The following is a 14,238-nucleotide window of genomic DNA, read 5'->3' as shown; positions in this document are numbered from 1 at the left end:
TGATTAGGATTTGATATTTTAATCCATGCTCAGTTAGGATTTATAGTTAAATTAGTATAGGAATAAGTTTTCTTGTTTTGAGTTAAAGTAGGTTTCTTACTATTATAAATAGGGATACTACTAACTATTTTCATTACAAGAGAGAACAAGAGAGAAATAAAAGATATTATAGAGATCCGTAGAATTTATAAATAAAATATTTCCCTTCAATTATCAGTCAATCTCTTCATTTTGAGTCTTCCACTGATCAATAAATGAATAAAGTACTTACCAAAATCTAATGAAGTCAAAGGCTGGGCCTGTTGACTCATGCACATATTTAAGAATTTAATTGGACCGGCCTGTCAAGCTGTAAAGTAGAGACACGAATGGGTTATATATGTGAGAAGTACAGTTTCCTAACAATTTAATTCCCACGAAATTACAATCGTTTTTTCTGCTAGAAAATGATGTTTTAGTTTCTGAAAAACAAAAATAATACAGCCAAAGGGTTGACTTCCGAAAACAAAAGAGTTATCAAGTAAGGGACAATGGACTTCAGCCATTTGGATAAAACTCATGCCTCCTAATTAACTAGTCATGCTCTAATCAGACTTCGGAAAACTTCCAAGATGATCGTTAGTTACTGGATCAGATAACTAGAAAAATTGTACATTCGAGTCTCTCCTCATATAACTCATGCAATTCAAAGTGGCTCATCTCAAAATTCATTTTCAAAATTTCTAGTGAAATTGAAATTTAATCTCCAAAGCTAATTTGCGGGATTTGGACTACAAGCAACTAGCTGATAGCGGCAATTTCACGATTAAAACTTTAATTAAGATTGGTAGGATTCTGTCTAATCTTTTCTAATTTAGATTTGCATGTTATGTTTTCTTTAAAGAATCAATTGAAATCGTCATATTTAATCTATATATTTCTTTCCTTCTTCATTTTTGTTTTTTTCTTTTCTTTTCAAAATCCAATTATTTTTTCTATGCTTGGAAGTTTCTTGGTTCTTTTCCAGCCAAAGTCGTACTTACGAGCTGTAAAGTATTATATGCGAGAGTCATAGAGTTTTCCTAGAAATTTCTTACCCAATTTTCTTTATTTAATCTTTATCCTAATATAAAAGAGTCAAGATCCTTCTTTTACGTAATGGAGTAATCAGTCACGGAATTACTAGTGTTTAAACATTTGAGTATATCATGAAATTGACTGATGATGATAGATGCACTACAGTTAATGATGTAAGAGAATAGCCATGTAGTCTCTCACGTTAGCTAGGAAATATAACATGAGATGTTTTTTTGTTCTTATGTTAGCTAGAGATTGTGATTTGTGTGGCCTTTTTAATATTGGGAAAAGATCAGGCACGGAATGCCCCCTCAAATTAAAATAATTACCCGCTCATACCCCAATTACTTTTGTACCCCCAGAAAAAAATAAAAGTATTTACCCGAAATGCCCCCAGTTTATGATATCAACATGGTATATAAATATATTGAGATGGTATCACGAAAGATGTTTCAGTCCTTCTCATAGTCCTCCATGATACCATCATGGTATATGAATATATTGCAATGATATCATGGAGGAAAGGGCTTGAGCGAGGGGGCACGTCGGGTAATTAATTTGGGCCGGGCTGGGCAGAAGCAAATATAGTTTGAGAGGGGACATGGACGGGTAATTAATTTGAGTTGGGCGGGCAATTAGTGATGTTTTCCCTTTAATATTTGGGTTAGCCTTTTGTCGTCCTTCAAGATTGATAATGATTTTCTATTGATCATATTGGCAAAACGGAAAACAATTAGAATGACACAAAAAAAAAAAAAAAATTATAGCAGCTCTACCATTAATCTACCACTCAATTCTGTGTCCACTTCCTGATTTACCAAAAAAATTGCTTTCGATGTTTTTTCTTTTTTCCCCTCTTTTTATGTTCATGCAAAAGAAATAACTATGATTTATTCATTGTCATCAAACTTTATATCCTAGCAAAAAAAACAAAAAGTTCGTTCGTGAAGTTCCAAGCAACTATTTTAAGCATATTTATCGAGTCTCATCTAATAACAAGCTAAGTTTTACAAAAGGGTGCAACAGGCATATTGTCTTGCAATATTTGCCTACATAACCATGTTATGGATTATGAAAACCAAAGTCAAAAAGATACCAAATGACTTGGCTAAATTATTAAATAGTGGTCTGCAATTGATGAAAAAAATTGTACTTTTTTCTCTTTACACCAAAAAAACGTTTGTCAATACATATCAAATCTGTACTAATCCAGGCAGCCTCATGTTTCGAGGAACCAGCATTATAAACTCTTAGCAGACCACTTTTGAAATGCTCATCCTACTACAATTTTCCTATACAAATAATTAACTATTAATCCTGAATCCTTTGAAGGCACGTAGAATTGGTCCATAATCCATATGGTAAAATATTATAGTTTCTAGAGTTACCTAGAAATAGAAGATAAAAATATTCCAACTAATTAAAAATATTAAACCCCTAAAGGATTAAAAAGGAGAGGATTGAGAGGTATATCAGCTGTATTACTAATTGACATCCTAGAAATGAAATGTTCAATTCTCATCTCATTTTTACTCCGAAAAAATAAAAAAATAGAAAATTAGGAAGGACTAAAATAAAAAAGGAAAAAGCATGCTCCTGATATATTAATTTGTTTTCCACTTTATAATGTTCACATGCCAAAACATCAGGAAAGAGATCAATCAAGGTTGGCTCCAATGCATAAAAAAAGGTAAAGAATTGTTTCCAAACCACAATACTGAATTTGCAGGTCTATTTTAGACATTGAGAAATTTGACACTCAATGAAGAAGAAATTTGGATAGGTGTCTTATTGTGCTCTCGAATTGTCACAATCAGAAATTAAAGTGAGGATAAGAATGAGCAAGAATATATTACAAGGAAGTTAAAACTTGAAAACTTAAAATGATCAAACTTAAAAAATAAAAGTAAAAAGTCTTGATGCCTCAGTTTGGTATCTGCTTTGGACTATTATGTATCTAAAGTCAACTTGTTCAAGTAACCTTAAGATCACGGCTTTGGAAACTTGGTATCTGCTTTGGACTAACACCTCTATAGTTTTATGATTGATGAATGAATATTGATGTAAACTACAAGAGATGTATTTACAGCACAACACATTGATCTCTTTTAAGTATTTTTGAGTAAAAGGTGGTAAAACCAGATCTAGCTAACAGTACAAATCTAAAAGCTGAAAAATGAATGGCTGCTCATATTTTATCTTTATAAAAAATATACAGGGCAGAATTCTACAAGTGCCATTGAGTGCAGAGCTATTAACCAGCCCTTCTGAAGAAATGTTCTATTTGCAAGCATCCTTGAGACTGTGAACTACTTGTTTTTGTGCCTGACTTGCATCTCTTTATTGATACTGCACTCTCCTTGTCCTGCTCAGAAGTAAAAGAGCAGCAAATAAAATTTTATATTCAAACATTAACCTTTTCATAACAGTTTCAAAATCTGAAAATATATATTACTAGTTGTTTAAGATTCTCTAAAGAGCATGGATAAAAAGAAAACCAAGAACCTATGTTATACCAGAAAGGAACAATGCATATGACCAAGAAGCAAAGGATCTAGTTATAAACGCAACCACTAAGACTTTCCAACAAAAGTGCAAAGACGGTTATTGCTTAGAAGTTGGAACTTGTACTATCTTTGATACTACGAGAATTAGGTCCTTGTCAGTCCTCTGTAGTTGAGCTCAAAATAGTTTAGACAATCATAAGCGACGGGATGACAACCAAATTTTCCTCCATGTTCTTACCACTTTGGCTGAGCCTTGCCATCCCAGTGGCCTAGATGAGGACTTAGAAAGAAGCGAACAGCTTTTGTAACCACTTAAGTTACCTCAACTTCAACCACGACGTACAACTTGTACAAATTGGTAAACTCAGATCACGGCTTTGGAAACTTGAATAGCTTAGTAACAGTAAAATTGTGCATGCCATAATACATTAAAATCTGAAAGTGTAGAATAGCAGAGATAGCTCTAATATTATCAAAATCAAAAGAGAAATTTTTCTGTTAAGGAAGGCGGAGATAAAGCTTACACCACATGAAGGTTAATAAGAAAGGTTTTACTCATAAACCAAGAGGTAATGATGCTGAACACTTCCAAATTACACTATTTAGTAAACATGTATAAGGAATTGCATCTCTGTGAATTTAGTTACGACTGAATGAAAAGCTTCATGATAAATCTGTGTCAAAGATCTCGGGAAACAGCATGGCTTTGAATACAAAGGGGAATAGGTGAAAAAGCCTTACACAGTTTTAAGGTTTCTACCATAAAAGAGCTTATTAACAGATAAGAATTACTAATAAAAGTCTAACTTTCTTCTCAGATTTGGAGATGTATGATAAACCAATTCAGAGATGAAATCTGGACAAACCAACAGATTAGGAGGTTGACACTGTATTACTCCAAAATTAATCAAGAAATAAACAATAAGAGGATAGTTGGAGTGGTACCGATTTAAATTTCCTACATTAGTTCAGTGAATGGGTTATGGTCTCCTTACATCGTCTTGGCAATGTCCACCTTGTGAGCTAGCTTTTGGAGTTGAGATATGAGTTGGGGTCAATATCCATTTTCTTAATGGTTGTTTCCATGTATGATTTGGGCAATGCTTACCTTATGAGCTAGCTTTTGGGATTGAGTTAGGCCCGAGATTCATTTTCTTATCATGGTATCAAAGTTGGATTCATCCCTACCCTTGGTTTATGCATTGTTAGGCTCCCATATTATGTCCGTCCATGCTTCAAATATCCAGCTATGGGTGTGCAAGAGAGGTGTTCCCAGATTGGTTGAGGAAATGAGTAGAATTTTCTCATTATATGGTCTTGGGCAATTCTCACCTCATGAGCAAGTGTTTTGTATTGAGTTAAGCTCAAGGTCTATTTTCTTATCATTGATAAAACAAAGTAAAAGGAAGCAACATAGATCACTACTTCATATAAAAGGAAAATTGATAAAATGCCTCTATTTAGGATCTCAAAGTTAAGAAATAAAGGACAAAGAAATCAATAAAATAACAAAGCTTTCTTTTCTTTTCTTTTTTGTCAAAAATCATTCCAAGGTAAGAAAAAGACGATTTCGCATACTCCTAGGGGAATAGTAAGTTATGAAGATAAGAAACAAGGCTACTCAGAGTGCAGAGTGCTGATGCTGATCATAATAAAATACGGGAAGGATCCACAGTGGATTCTGCAGACACCTCACTAAGTAAAGCTACTTAATTAATATATGACAGAAAAGTAAGAACAATAACTGCACATATACATTTGTAAGTCAAAAGATGAGTAAATACCCACCATAGAGGGCTGATTTATTGATCGGAGAACTTTAATACTACCGCCTCTGCCATCGGCTCCGACAGAAATCAAATCACCAGATTTTCCACCTGCTCCTTGCAACCCTGCAGATCCCTTGTTCTGCACCTTCTTACACCATTTTCCCAAGTGCCTGTTTGTTCCATCAGGACCTAATAATCCACCGGAGAAGCAATGCTCTCCTGAAATTTTACTCTTATAATGTCAGAGAGCCTTCTTATGGAGTAATTCTCTTTTCCATAAGGAGGAATTAATTTCAAGACCTCTCTCAAGAAAAGAAAAGGCAACAAGTAAACAAAAGCAATAGGCAATTCATAAATATAATTGAACTAAAATTCGGGGATATATTGAGCTTAAAAGGCTTTGCTGAAGAGTGAATTAAGATCATCTGTAAACAGATAATTATTGCAACTCCTCGCCATCTAAACAACTAAAGAATTTGCCAGCCCACCAACATAAAAGATGAGAGAGAGAGAGAGAGAGAGAGAGAGAGAGAGAGAGGGGACACCTAGTTCAGCAAGTGAAGTTGGCGAAGAACTCTCTTTTCTGATGTTAAATGAAGGCTCACAGAAAGTAAAGTCATCTAGAGGGAGAAGACCATCGTCATCAAGAATAGTTACAGGTGAAATGTTTACTGTACTGTTCTTTCCACAATTCCTTAAGCCTGAAAGTTCATCCTTGTTATCTGATACCTTTACTTGAGTTCCATCAGCAGTCCCCGAACTTACCTTCAACCTTGACAAAACACTCTCATGGACTGACTTCTTTTGGTCAGTTAGTGGATTCAGTTTGCGATTTGATACTCCATGCACATAACTGGAAGTTTCCAAAATGTCTCCATGCTTATTTACCATGAAAGAGTTTTTCTCCTGATTATCTTGATCAAGACAACTAGTGATCATATAATCTGTTGTATCTTTTTCGCTCGCATCATTATACATAAGCTTTCTTTTTTCCCCTCGACCAGAATCATGACCAGAGCCAGTGACCTGATGCAAATGCACTACTGTCTCAGAAAGTTCCTTTTTCTGATTCTCGTGTGAGCATTTGACAACTTTCGGTTCTTTACTAAAACCTTTCCTAGATTCTACTTCAAAATTCTTGGAAGCTCTCAAAGTTCTCAAAATTTCATTGTCTCTTCCTTCAACAGCCATCTCAAGCTCTTGAACCCTTGCCTATTAATATTATCACATTGAAGCATCTTTAAAGCTCAAAGTGAAATTAAAAAAAAAAAAAAAATTGGATTGATGAAGACATTGAGCCCTTACCTTGAGCTTATCTATCTTCTCTCTGGCCTTCTCAAGCTTACCAAGAGAACGAGCCTCTCCCCTCCCAAGGGTGTTGCACTTGGTCATCAATTCTTTGTAACTCCTGCCAGAGCACAAATTAATAGTCTTGCATCAAACTCACAACTTGAAGATAAAGAATGTTGCTGTGCCAGATAGATGCGGACCAGTATTAACCATAAAGTATACAGCACAAAGCATGGGAAAATAACTTTAACATGTAAAAAGATAAGCATTTAAGGAAAGAGATCAGCGGGTGGGAAGACTTTCTGTCCAGATCTCAACCACGAAACTTCTTTTGATAAATCAGTCTCGACCATAATACTTTACAGACATTGTCCTAATACCAGTCCAAAGACAAGTTCACCATGTAAGTTATACTCCTCCACCCAAATTTATCTTCTTGATAGTCGTTGAAGAAAATAACAAAATTCAGAATACTAGTCAGTATCTCTACTTAAAAAAAAAAAAAAGTAGACCAACTACAATTACCTATAGAGCATAAAGAAGTCACCACTTCTTCTGAAATATAGCTACCTCAATAGATTTATATGTAAGCATGATATGATGTGCAAGAACTCAAATTTTGCAGACTAGAAGCTCTAGTGCAACTACATTTCAGACTTTACCACTCTGTTGGATATAAAGAGTCCTAAGGTAAGCTAGGCTTTTAATAGAGATCTAGGTTGAAGCTTATTTATTAACGCGTTGACCTTCATATACCTACACACATATTTCTGGTATCCTATCAATTATGACTTGCCTGAGCTCAAGCTGAAAACAAAATATGATGTGTAACATATATTTCAGTTTTTCCCATGGCAATCAACTATCAAAAAAGATACCTACAGATCTGTCACTAACAAAAATATATCTAGAGCAAAGTTTTGCATTACTAGATGTAAAGGCCGGAACAGAGATACTTTGTACAGTCTGATATTGGATTAAAATAATTTTCATAAATAAAAGCAACTCCAAAAATAAAATATTACTTGTTACGGATGACCAGAGACTTTTTCAAGACGTCAATTGTCTCTTTACTGTTGGCCTCATTCCCCAACGAAGCAAGCTTCAAGACCTCTGCTTCCCCCAAGTTCACATCACAGACTCTAAAGACAAGAAACATAAGTGAAAAGTCATAATAAATTGTAGTACAACAAAATAGGATATAAATGCTTGTTGCCCTTAATATAATTCACTTACAGCTTGAGTGCTGCAAGCTCCTTAGCTAGGGCCATATTTCTTTCTTGCAGTCTTCTGCATTCCAAGGTTGATTGATCTAGCTCCTGCAACACAATATTTCCCAAAGCATAAGAACTTGTGGACTAATTCTTTTCCAACCAAAAGGCATGCAGTGCACAGATGTACCTGAGATTTAACATTAAGCAACTGCTGAATGGTTGTCTTCTGTTTTTTAGCTTCATTCTTTAGAGCCACTTCTACTTTCAACTGCTCTTTGCACCTGAACAACTGAAAACTTCCCAGTACTGACAAGCTTAGTTGAGCGAAAGAATGTGGTGACATGAAATCTCAAGACAGATGAATTTGGAGGCAAATATTCTGACTTAAATATCCCTCAGAAGTCAGAACACTTGACTGTACTGGATATGTATCAACAATCACCACGGGACATTCCCTGAGCTAGTCTATTTCCTCCCAGGAAATCTTTTGGTTTTGAGCAGAATATGGCTGTTTCAGATCATTATCCTAATAGTAAATTGAAACTGGAACTTTAACAGCTCCAGAAGATGATTATTTGTTTGCCATATTTAATAGGGCATAGAAATTGGGTCTCATCTCCGATACCTTAGCAAAAGAGCATCTTAATAGGCACCCTGCCTTGTATAGTTTCAAAAAAAGTCAACAGGCTCGCAGAATTCTTAGTGACCCGGACCAAAATAGGAAGTGCCAAAAAAGCATTGAATTTAACAATTTCTAGATTAAACAGTCTATCCCTTTGCCTTCAATAACTCAAATCTTTTGTTTTGAGCTTGGTGGAGTAATATTACTGCGAATCTGCTTGTATTATTGTAGAATCAAAAACTAACTACCATATAATGACAACAGAAATAACAAATTGGCTCAACTAGACAACGGATAATGAGAACTTCTATATTCAACTTTCCACAAATAAGTATTACAATTCTAATCCTTATTTGAGTCAGGTTAACAATATACTAAATCCATTCTCATTTCATGAATAAAAGTAAAGTAAGGTGAATAGCATAACCAGTAAGTAACTCCAAACTTTGTATACTGCAAATTCAAGGCAACCAAAACAGAAAGGGGATGAACCGTTTACCTCAACGTTAACTTCTTTGAGATCTTCCTGTTGCTGTTCCAGAGTAGAAGCCAGTTTTAAAACTTTTCCCTCTAACCTTTTGACCTCATTGCGTAATTCGCAGGGAGTCCCCCCTTCAAAGTCATGTGGTTGCTGGGAGAGACTAGGATCATTTGGATCACCAACTGATTGGAAATAAAGCCTATTTGTGTTTTTCTCCGTACAGGTCTGTTTGCAAACTGGGCAGTTCTTCTTCTTTCCATTTGTACAATACTCAAACCATTGCTGAAGACTGGTTTTCACAACCATAACATGTCAGAGGCAGAAACAACTATATCAAAGACACAGGGAAAAGCCTTGTACGTCAATTCAGATAGACACGTAGAGAAAAAAAGTTGGGTGCAAAGTACCATTGCACCCCTCCTTCTGGCACCGGAGTGGAAGTAATATAAACACATAATTACACACACACGAGCCGTCAAAGCTCTACATCCACCACTATAGACTAATATATTTATAGAACAGTATACCTGACCACAATAACATTAACGAAAATTCATTTATTCACCACACAGAACATATGGATTTATCAGAACAAACTAGAAACATTTTTAAAGGACATAGTATCAAGACTTCAAAATTTGCACAAACAACTACTAATAAACTGGTCCATTAATAAAAAGTACATATAGACACTTCCAACTAGAACTCCAAGAACGAATGGGAGAATTTTCATAGGCAAGTACAATTTTAGGTAATGACTTTTAAAAAGTGCAACTCAATCCACGGATAACTATAACTTGTCTCAATATTTTTAAACTGAGTACTATCCAAACCAAGGATACACAATACATTTTCCATAAATTTTCAATTTTTAATTAAGTAACTCCAAACCAAGGATACCAATACAAGCAGGGGCGGAGCCACATTGACTCCAGGGGGTTCGAACCCCCTCGGCGAAAAATTACAGTGTATTTTCAAAGTTAAAATTATTTTGTTATGTATATATAGTAGATGTTGAACCCCCTGACTTCTTCGTGTATTTACCTTTTAGAATTTTTGAACCCCCTGGATGAAAATCCTGGCTCCGCCACTGAATACAAGACTTAATTTTTTCAATCTTTAACCAAGTATAATCCAAAGTCCAAACCATTGATACCCGATACAAATCTCCAAATATTTTCAATTTTTTACCAAGTAAAATCCAAACAAAGGATACCCACTCCAAGCTTTCAAATATTTTCAATTTTAAAGGAAGTGCAACCCAACTCAATAATAAATATTTTCAAATTTAAACTAAGTGCAACCGAATTCAACAATACCCAATACAAGTCTTCAAATATTTTTCACTTTTAAACAACGAAAAATCCCAACCAAAGCTACCCAATACAAGACTTCCACTATTTTCAATTCTTAACTAATTAAAATCCAAACGAACAACATACCCAGTGTAATCCCACAAAGTGGGTCTGGGGAGGGTAGAGTGTTGGCAGACCTTACCCCTAACTCGTCCTAAAATCCAAACCAAGAATACCCAATTCAAGTCTTGAAATAATTTCACAAATGCAACACTTATACCCGCAAATTAAAATCAAAAACGAAGTGTACCCAAATACATTAAGAAGTATGGACTGACCAGAGTTCGTGAAAGACGTGGCCGCAAAGAGAAATGGACTGAAGGTCTTCGACAACAGGTTTGAGATCCTCATAGCATATTGAGCAAATTGTCCTCGCAAATGTATTGCCTCCCACCATTGTTATCACTGTTTCCTCTTTTGCAGATGTTCGGAATAATATTTGTTTTTTGAAGAATGGGAAATGGAAAATGGTGAGCGGGAACAAGAGGGAAAATTGAATTGAGCCAAAAGGATTTTTTTTTATTTTTATTTTTTTCGCCAAGCCCTATTTTCCCTCCATTGCCAAAATTAAAATGACAAATAGCCATTTTTATTTTTATTTTTGGAAAAGGGCCTGATTTACCCTTCTACTTTGGGAAATAGTTTATATTTATCCTCCGTTATACTATCAGCACAAATTTACCCTACCGTTACATTACTTGCAATATTTGCCCCTATTTTTGACATCTATTCACCGTGGTAATTTTCTGGGCCAGGCTTGTCCACCGTGTCTCATTAAATGCCACGTGGATGCCATGTTATCAATTTAATTAGTCTATATTTACCCACCTCACCACCCTCTCCCCTCTCCATTTCTTTTTTCCACCTCCAACCAAAGCCCCCTCCAACCACCATTGAAACCCGACCTTAATGCCCTTAGATCCGTCTGCATCAGCACATTTTAGCCCCACCCACTAACCCCAAAAATCTCATTCTCTTTCTTTTCCTCGCTTCTCTCTTTAGTGAAAAAAGGAAAGGGTAAAATCCTTTTAGCATACTTACATAAATGACTACATTTTGAGGGTTAAAAAATTAGCATAGCTACACTATAGCTAATTACATTTCGTAGCTACAGTAGATTGTATTTACGCGCTACAGTAGATTGTATTTAAAATTCGGATTGTATTCAAAATTCGGCTGAGTCAGATTTCGATGTATTCAAGTTCAAATTTGGCTATATTCGAGTCAAATTTCAATGTATTCAAGTTAGATGTATTCAACTAAGTTGTATTCAACTCAACTCTATTCATTTATAGCTACTTTTTCACTATATTCATGAAATGACTATCTGTATTCATAAACGGGTTCGCTGTATTCATGAATACAACGAGTAATTGAATACAAAAAAAATAGATACACCAAAAATTAACAAATACATCCTAAAAAAATGAATACAATCTAAAATTTTCACAAAAAAAACTCGAAAAAGTGAATACAATCGCCATATTCGTGAATACAACAAAACGAACCACTAGTTCCGACCAGATCTGTCGATGATTTCCGGCTAGATCTGCCAAAAATTTCACAACAATAGTAACAACAGCCCTTATGCTAACAGAATACACCCTAAAAAAATGAATACAATCTAAAAATCGGCTACGGGATTTTTCCAAGAGGCAACCCCGAAAAACAACCGAATCTGGGGAGGAGACGCCGGAAAATGACGGATCTGGAGGAGGAGACGACAGAAAACGATCGAATCTCGAAGTTGGCAATCGTACCATGCGTCCCTGTTTGTCTGGCTCTGTGAAAGTTCAGGTGCTTTCCACTTTCATCTACAGTCAAATTTCGTGGTGGCTAATGATTCTAATGACGAAGTGACCTTACGCTTATCTTATTATTTCCTTGTTTATCAGGCAGATGAATTGAAAAGAGAGAACTTCAAAGGTTCCAAGGTGAGGGTTTATTATTTGGGTTTGATCAGAGGAAAACGACGGCGGCAACGGAGCTCCGGCGACAATTTCGGCTATAATTCTGTGATGGTCGGCGGCGACAAAGAGAAGAAGCATCTCAAAGCTAGCCCTAAAATTTTCAATCAAGATATAAAATAAAAAAATAGAGTATTCAACTTTAAATATATATGTAGCTATTAATTGTATTTAACATATTACTCTTACTAATAGAATGTAATTAATCTAAACTTTAGTTATTAAATATAAATATATACTAGAGTTAGTTACGTCAAGTTATCCCTTCTTTATATAACTTCACACCTCCTTTTAAAATTCCCGTGTTTGAAATAAAAAAAGCAAAAAAATGAGCTTAAAGTTAAAAGTTGTAATCCTGGTAGTTAGTAGCACAGTGGGTATGTTGTAAACTTTGAGCTTGTTGGGTGTAAGTAAGCTTCAGATCTGAAGATGGACAAGAAATTGTTGCTTTCTTGGTCTCTTTTTTTTTTTTTTTTTGGCCATTGACTTAGAGGAGTAAGAAAAATCTCTACTTAAAGGGACAAATTCTTCAAGACCCAATTTTTTTGGGCTGTTGTGTGGCTTTTGGATTTCAAACGTATGTAAAAATTTAATGGGTGTTCAGTGATTTAATCTTTAAATTTTCTGAAGATCATTTATTTGTGCTAGATTTGTAGATTAACATTGACTTTGTCAAGATTTATGAGAAGAAAATTTGAAACCTCTATATGAGAACCAATAGTTGCTGTTGTTTCCGGAAATTTTAAGTTACTTGAATCTGACTTGGGGGTGTGTGGCTTCAATGGTGGTTGGGGGTGAAAGAAAGAAATGGAGAGGGGAGAGGGTGATGAGGTGGCATGCCATGTGGCGCCACCTAATCTAAACGTCAGGCCACGTGAAATTCTATTAGCCATGTTGGAGCAGAGTTAGAAATAGGGGCAAATATTGGAAGTAATGTACTGGTAGAGGCAAATTTGTGCTGATAGTATAACGGGGGTATATATAGAATATTTCCAATAGTAGAGGGGTAAATCAGGCCTTTCCCTTTTTTTTAGCTCATAGCCTCATATAATTAAAATTAGGGAAAAAGTCAAATATACTCCGCTATTTTGTTTTATTAGTCAACTTTATCCTTCATTAGTGAACAAAAATATCTCTGCTGTCTATAAAGTTTACACCTATATTCTTAATTGCGTGGAAAACTCCAAATCCCACAAAATTACCCGATTCGCCTCTTTTAACCCGGCCCGCTACTTTCCTAGCCACCATCTCCTCTCCCTCATTATTGCTTGCTCCACATTCATCACTGTCGATGAGCTCGTGACACCGGAGCTCCGGCGAGCTCCAGCCACTGCTTCTCCTTTCCCCACTCACCACGAACCCCTCCTCATGAAGTGCCACTGTTTCTCATTGGAAAACAGCATTACCAACAGGTGTGGCTAAGATTGACCCAAAGTTTTTTTGGGCTGAAATGGGCTAAAAATAGATTGGGTCATGACCCGCCCAAAATGACCCAATTTTTTTAAGGGTCTGTTTTCTAGGAAAATGTTTCGAGGAAAATATTTTTCATAGTAAATATTTTCGAGAAAAATATTTTTCGTAGAATTCTTTTTGCTTCATATCAAACCACTCCAAACTTATAAGATACATGATACAACAAAAGTAAATACATAAAAAAAATAAAGTAAATCTCAGGCAATAACCCAAATTAAAGTTAGTCTTAAAAATGGGCTAAAATTGGCTTGTATTTAGGCTAAATTGGAGATCACTTTAAAATGGATTATATTGAGTTGAGCTAACAAAATGGACAACTTATAAGAATAACTACCTTTTAAGAGTTGTTAACAATCCATAGCTACCTTTTATGTATTTACATTCCGTAACTGGTTTTAGGAATAGGTGTGTGTATTTGGATGTCTTTGAATACACTGTTCAGCCATATACATATGTATATAAATGAAACACACAACACATAAAATCATTAGAAACAAAAAACAC

The 14,238-nt window shown here is 35.3% G+C and overlaps 1 protein-coding gene across 1 annotated transcript; it reads right to left on the bottom strand.

Annotated features, from left to right (window-relative positions):
- Positions 1-3,068: 3,068 nt before the first annotated feature.
- Positions 3,069-11,063, bottom strand: LOC132645528 (uncharacterized). Its single transcript, XM_060362545.1, has 9 exons — positions 10,573-11,063; positions 8,958-9,228; positions 8,024-8,125; positions 7,859-7,941; positions 7,648-7,764; positions 6,638-6,740; positions 5,878-6,544; positions 5,352-5,551; positions 3,069-3,421 (listed from the first exon to the last, which is right to left on the bottom strand). Exons 1-9 carry the CDS (start codon positions 10,689-10,691, stop codon positions 3,311-3,313), a joined length of 1,773 nt encoding a protein of 590 aa, XP_060218528.1. The 5' UTR covers positions 10,692-11,063; the 3' UTR covers positions 3,069-3,310.
- Positions 11,064-14,238: the final 3,175 nt, after the last annotated feature.

Source organism: Lycium barbarum, chromosome 6 (assembly GCF_019175385.1).
Source record: "Lycium barbarum isolate Lr01 chromosome 6, ASM1917538v2, whole genome shotgun sequence".
NCBI classification, from domain to species: Eukaryota; Viridiplantae; Streptophyta; class Magnoliopsida; order Solanales; family Solanaceae; genus Lycium; species Lycium barbarum.
Note: the sequence above shows the minus strand (reverse complement) of the source record. Positions and strands in the feature narration are given on the sequence as shown.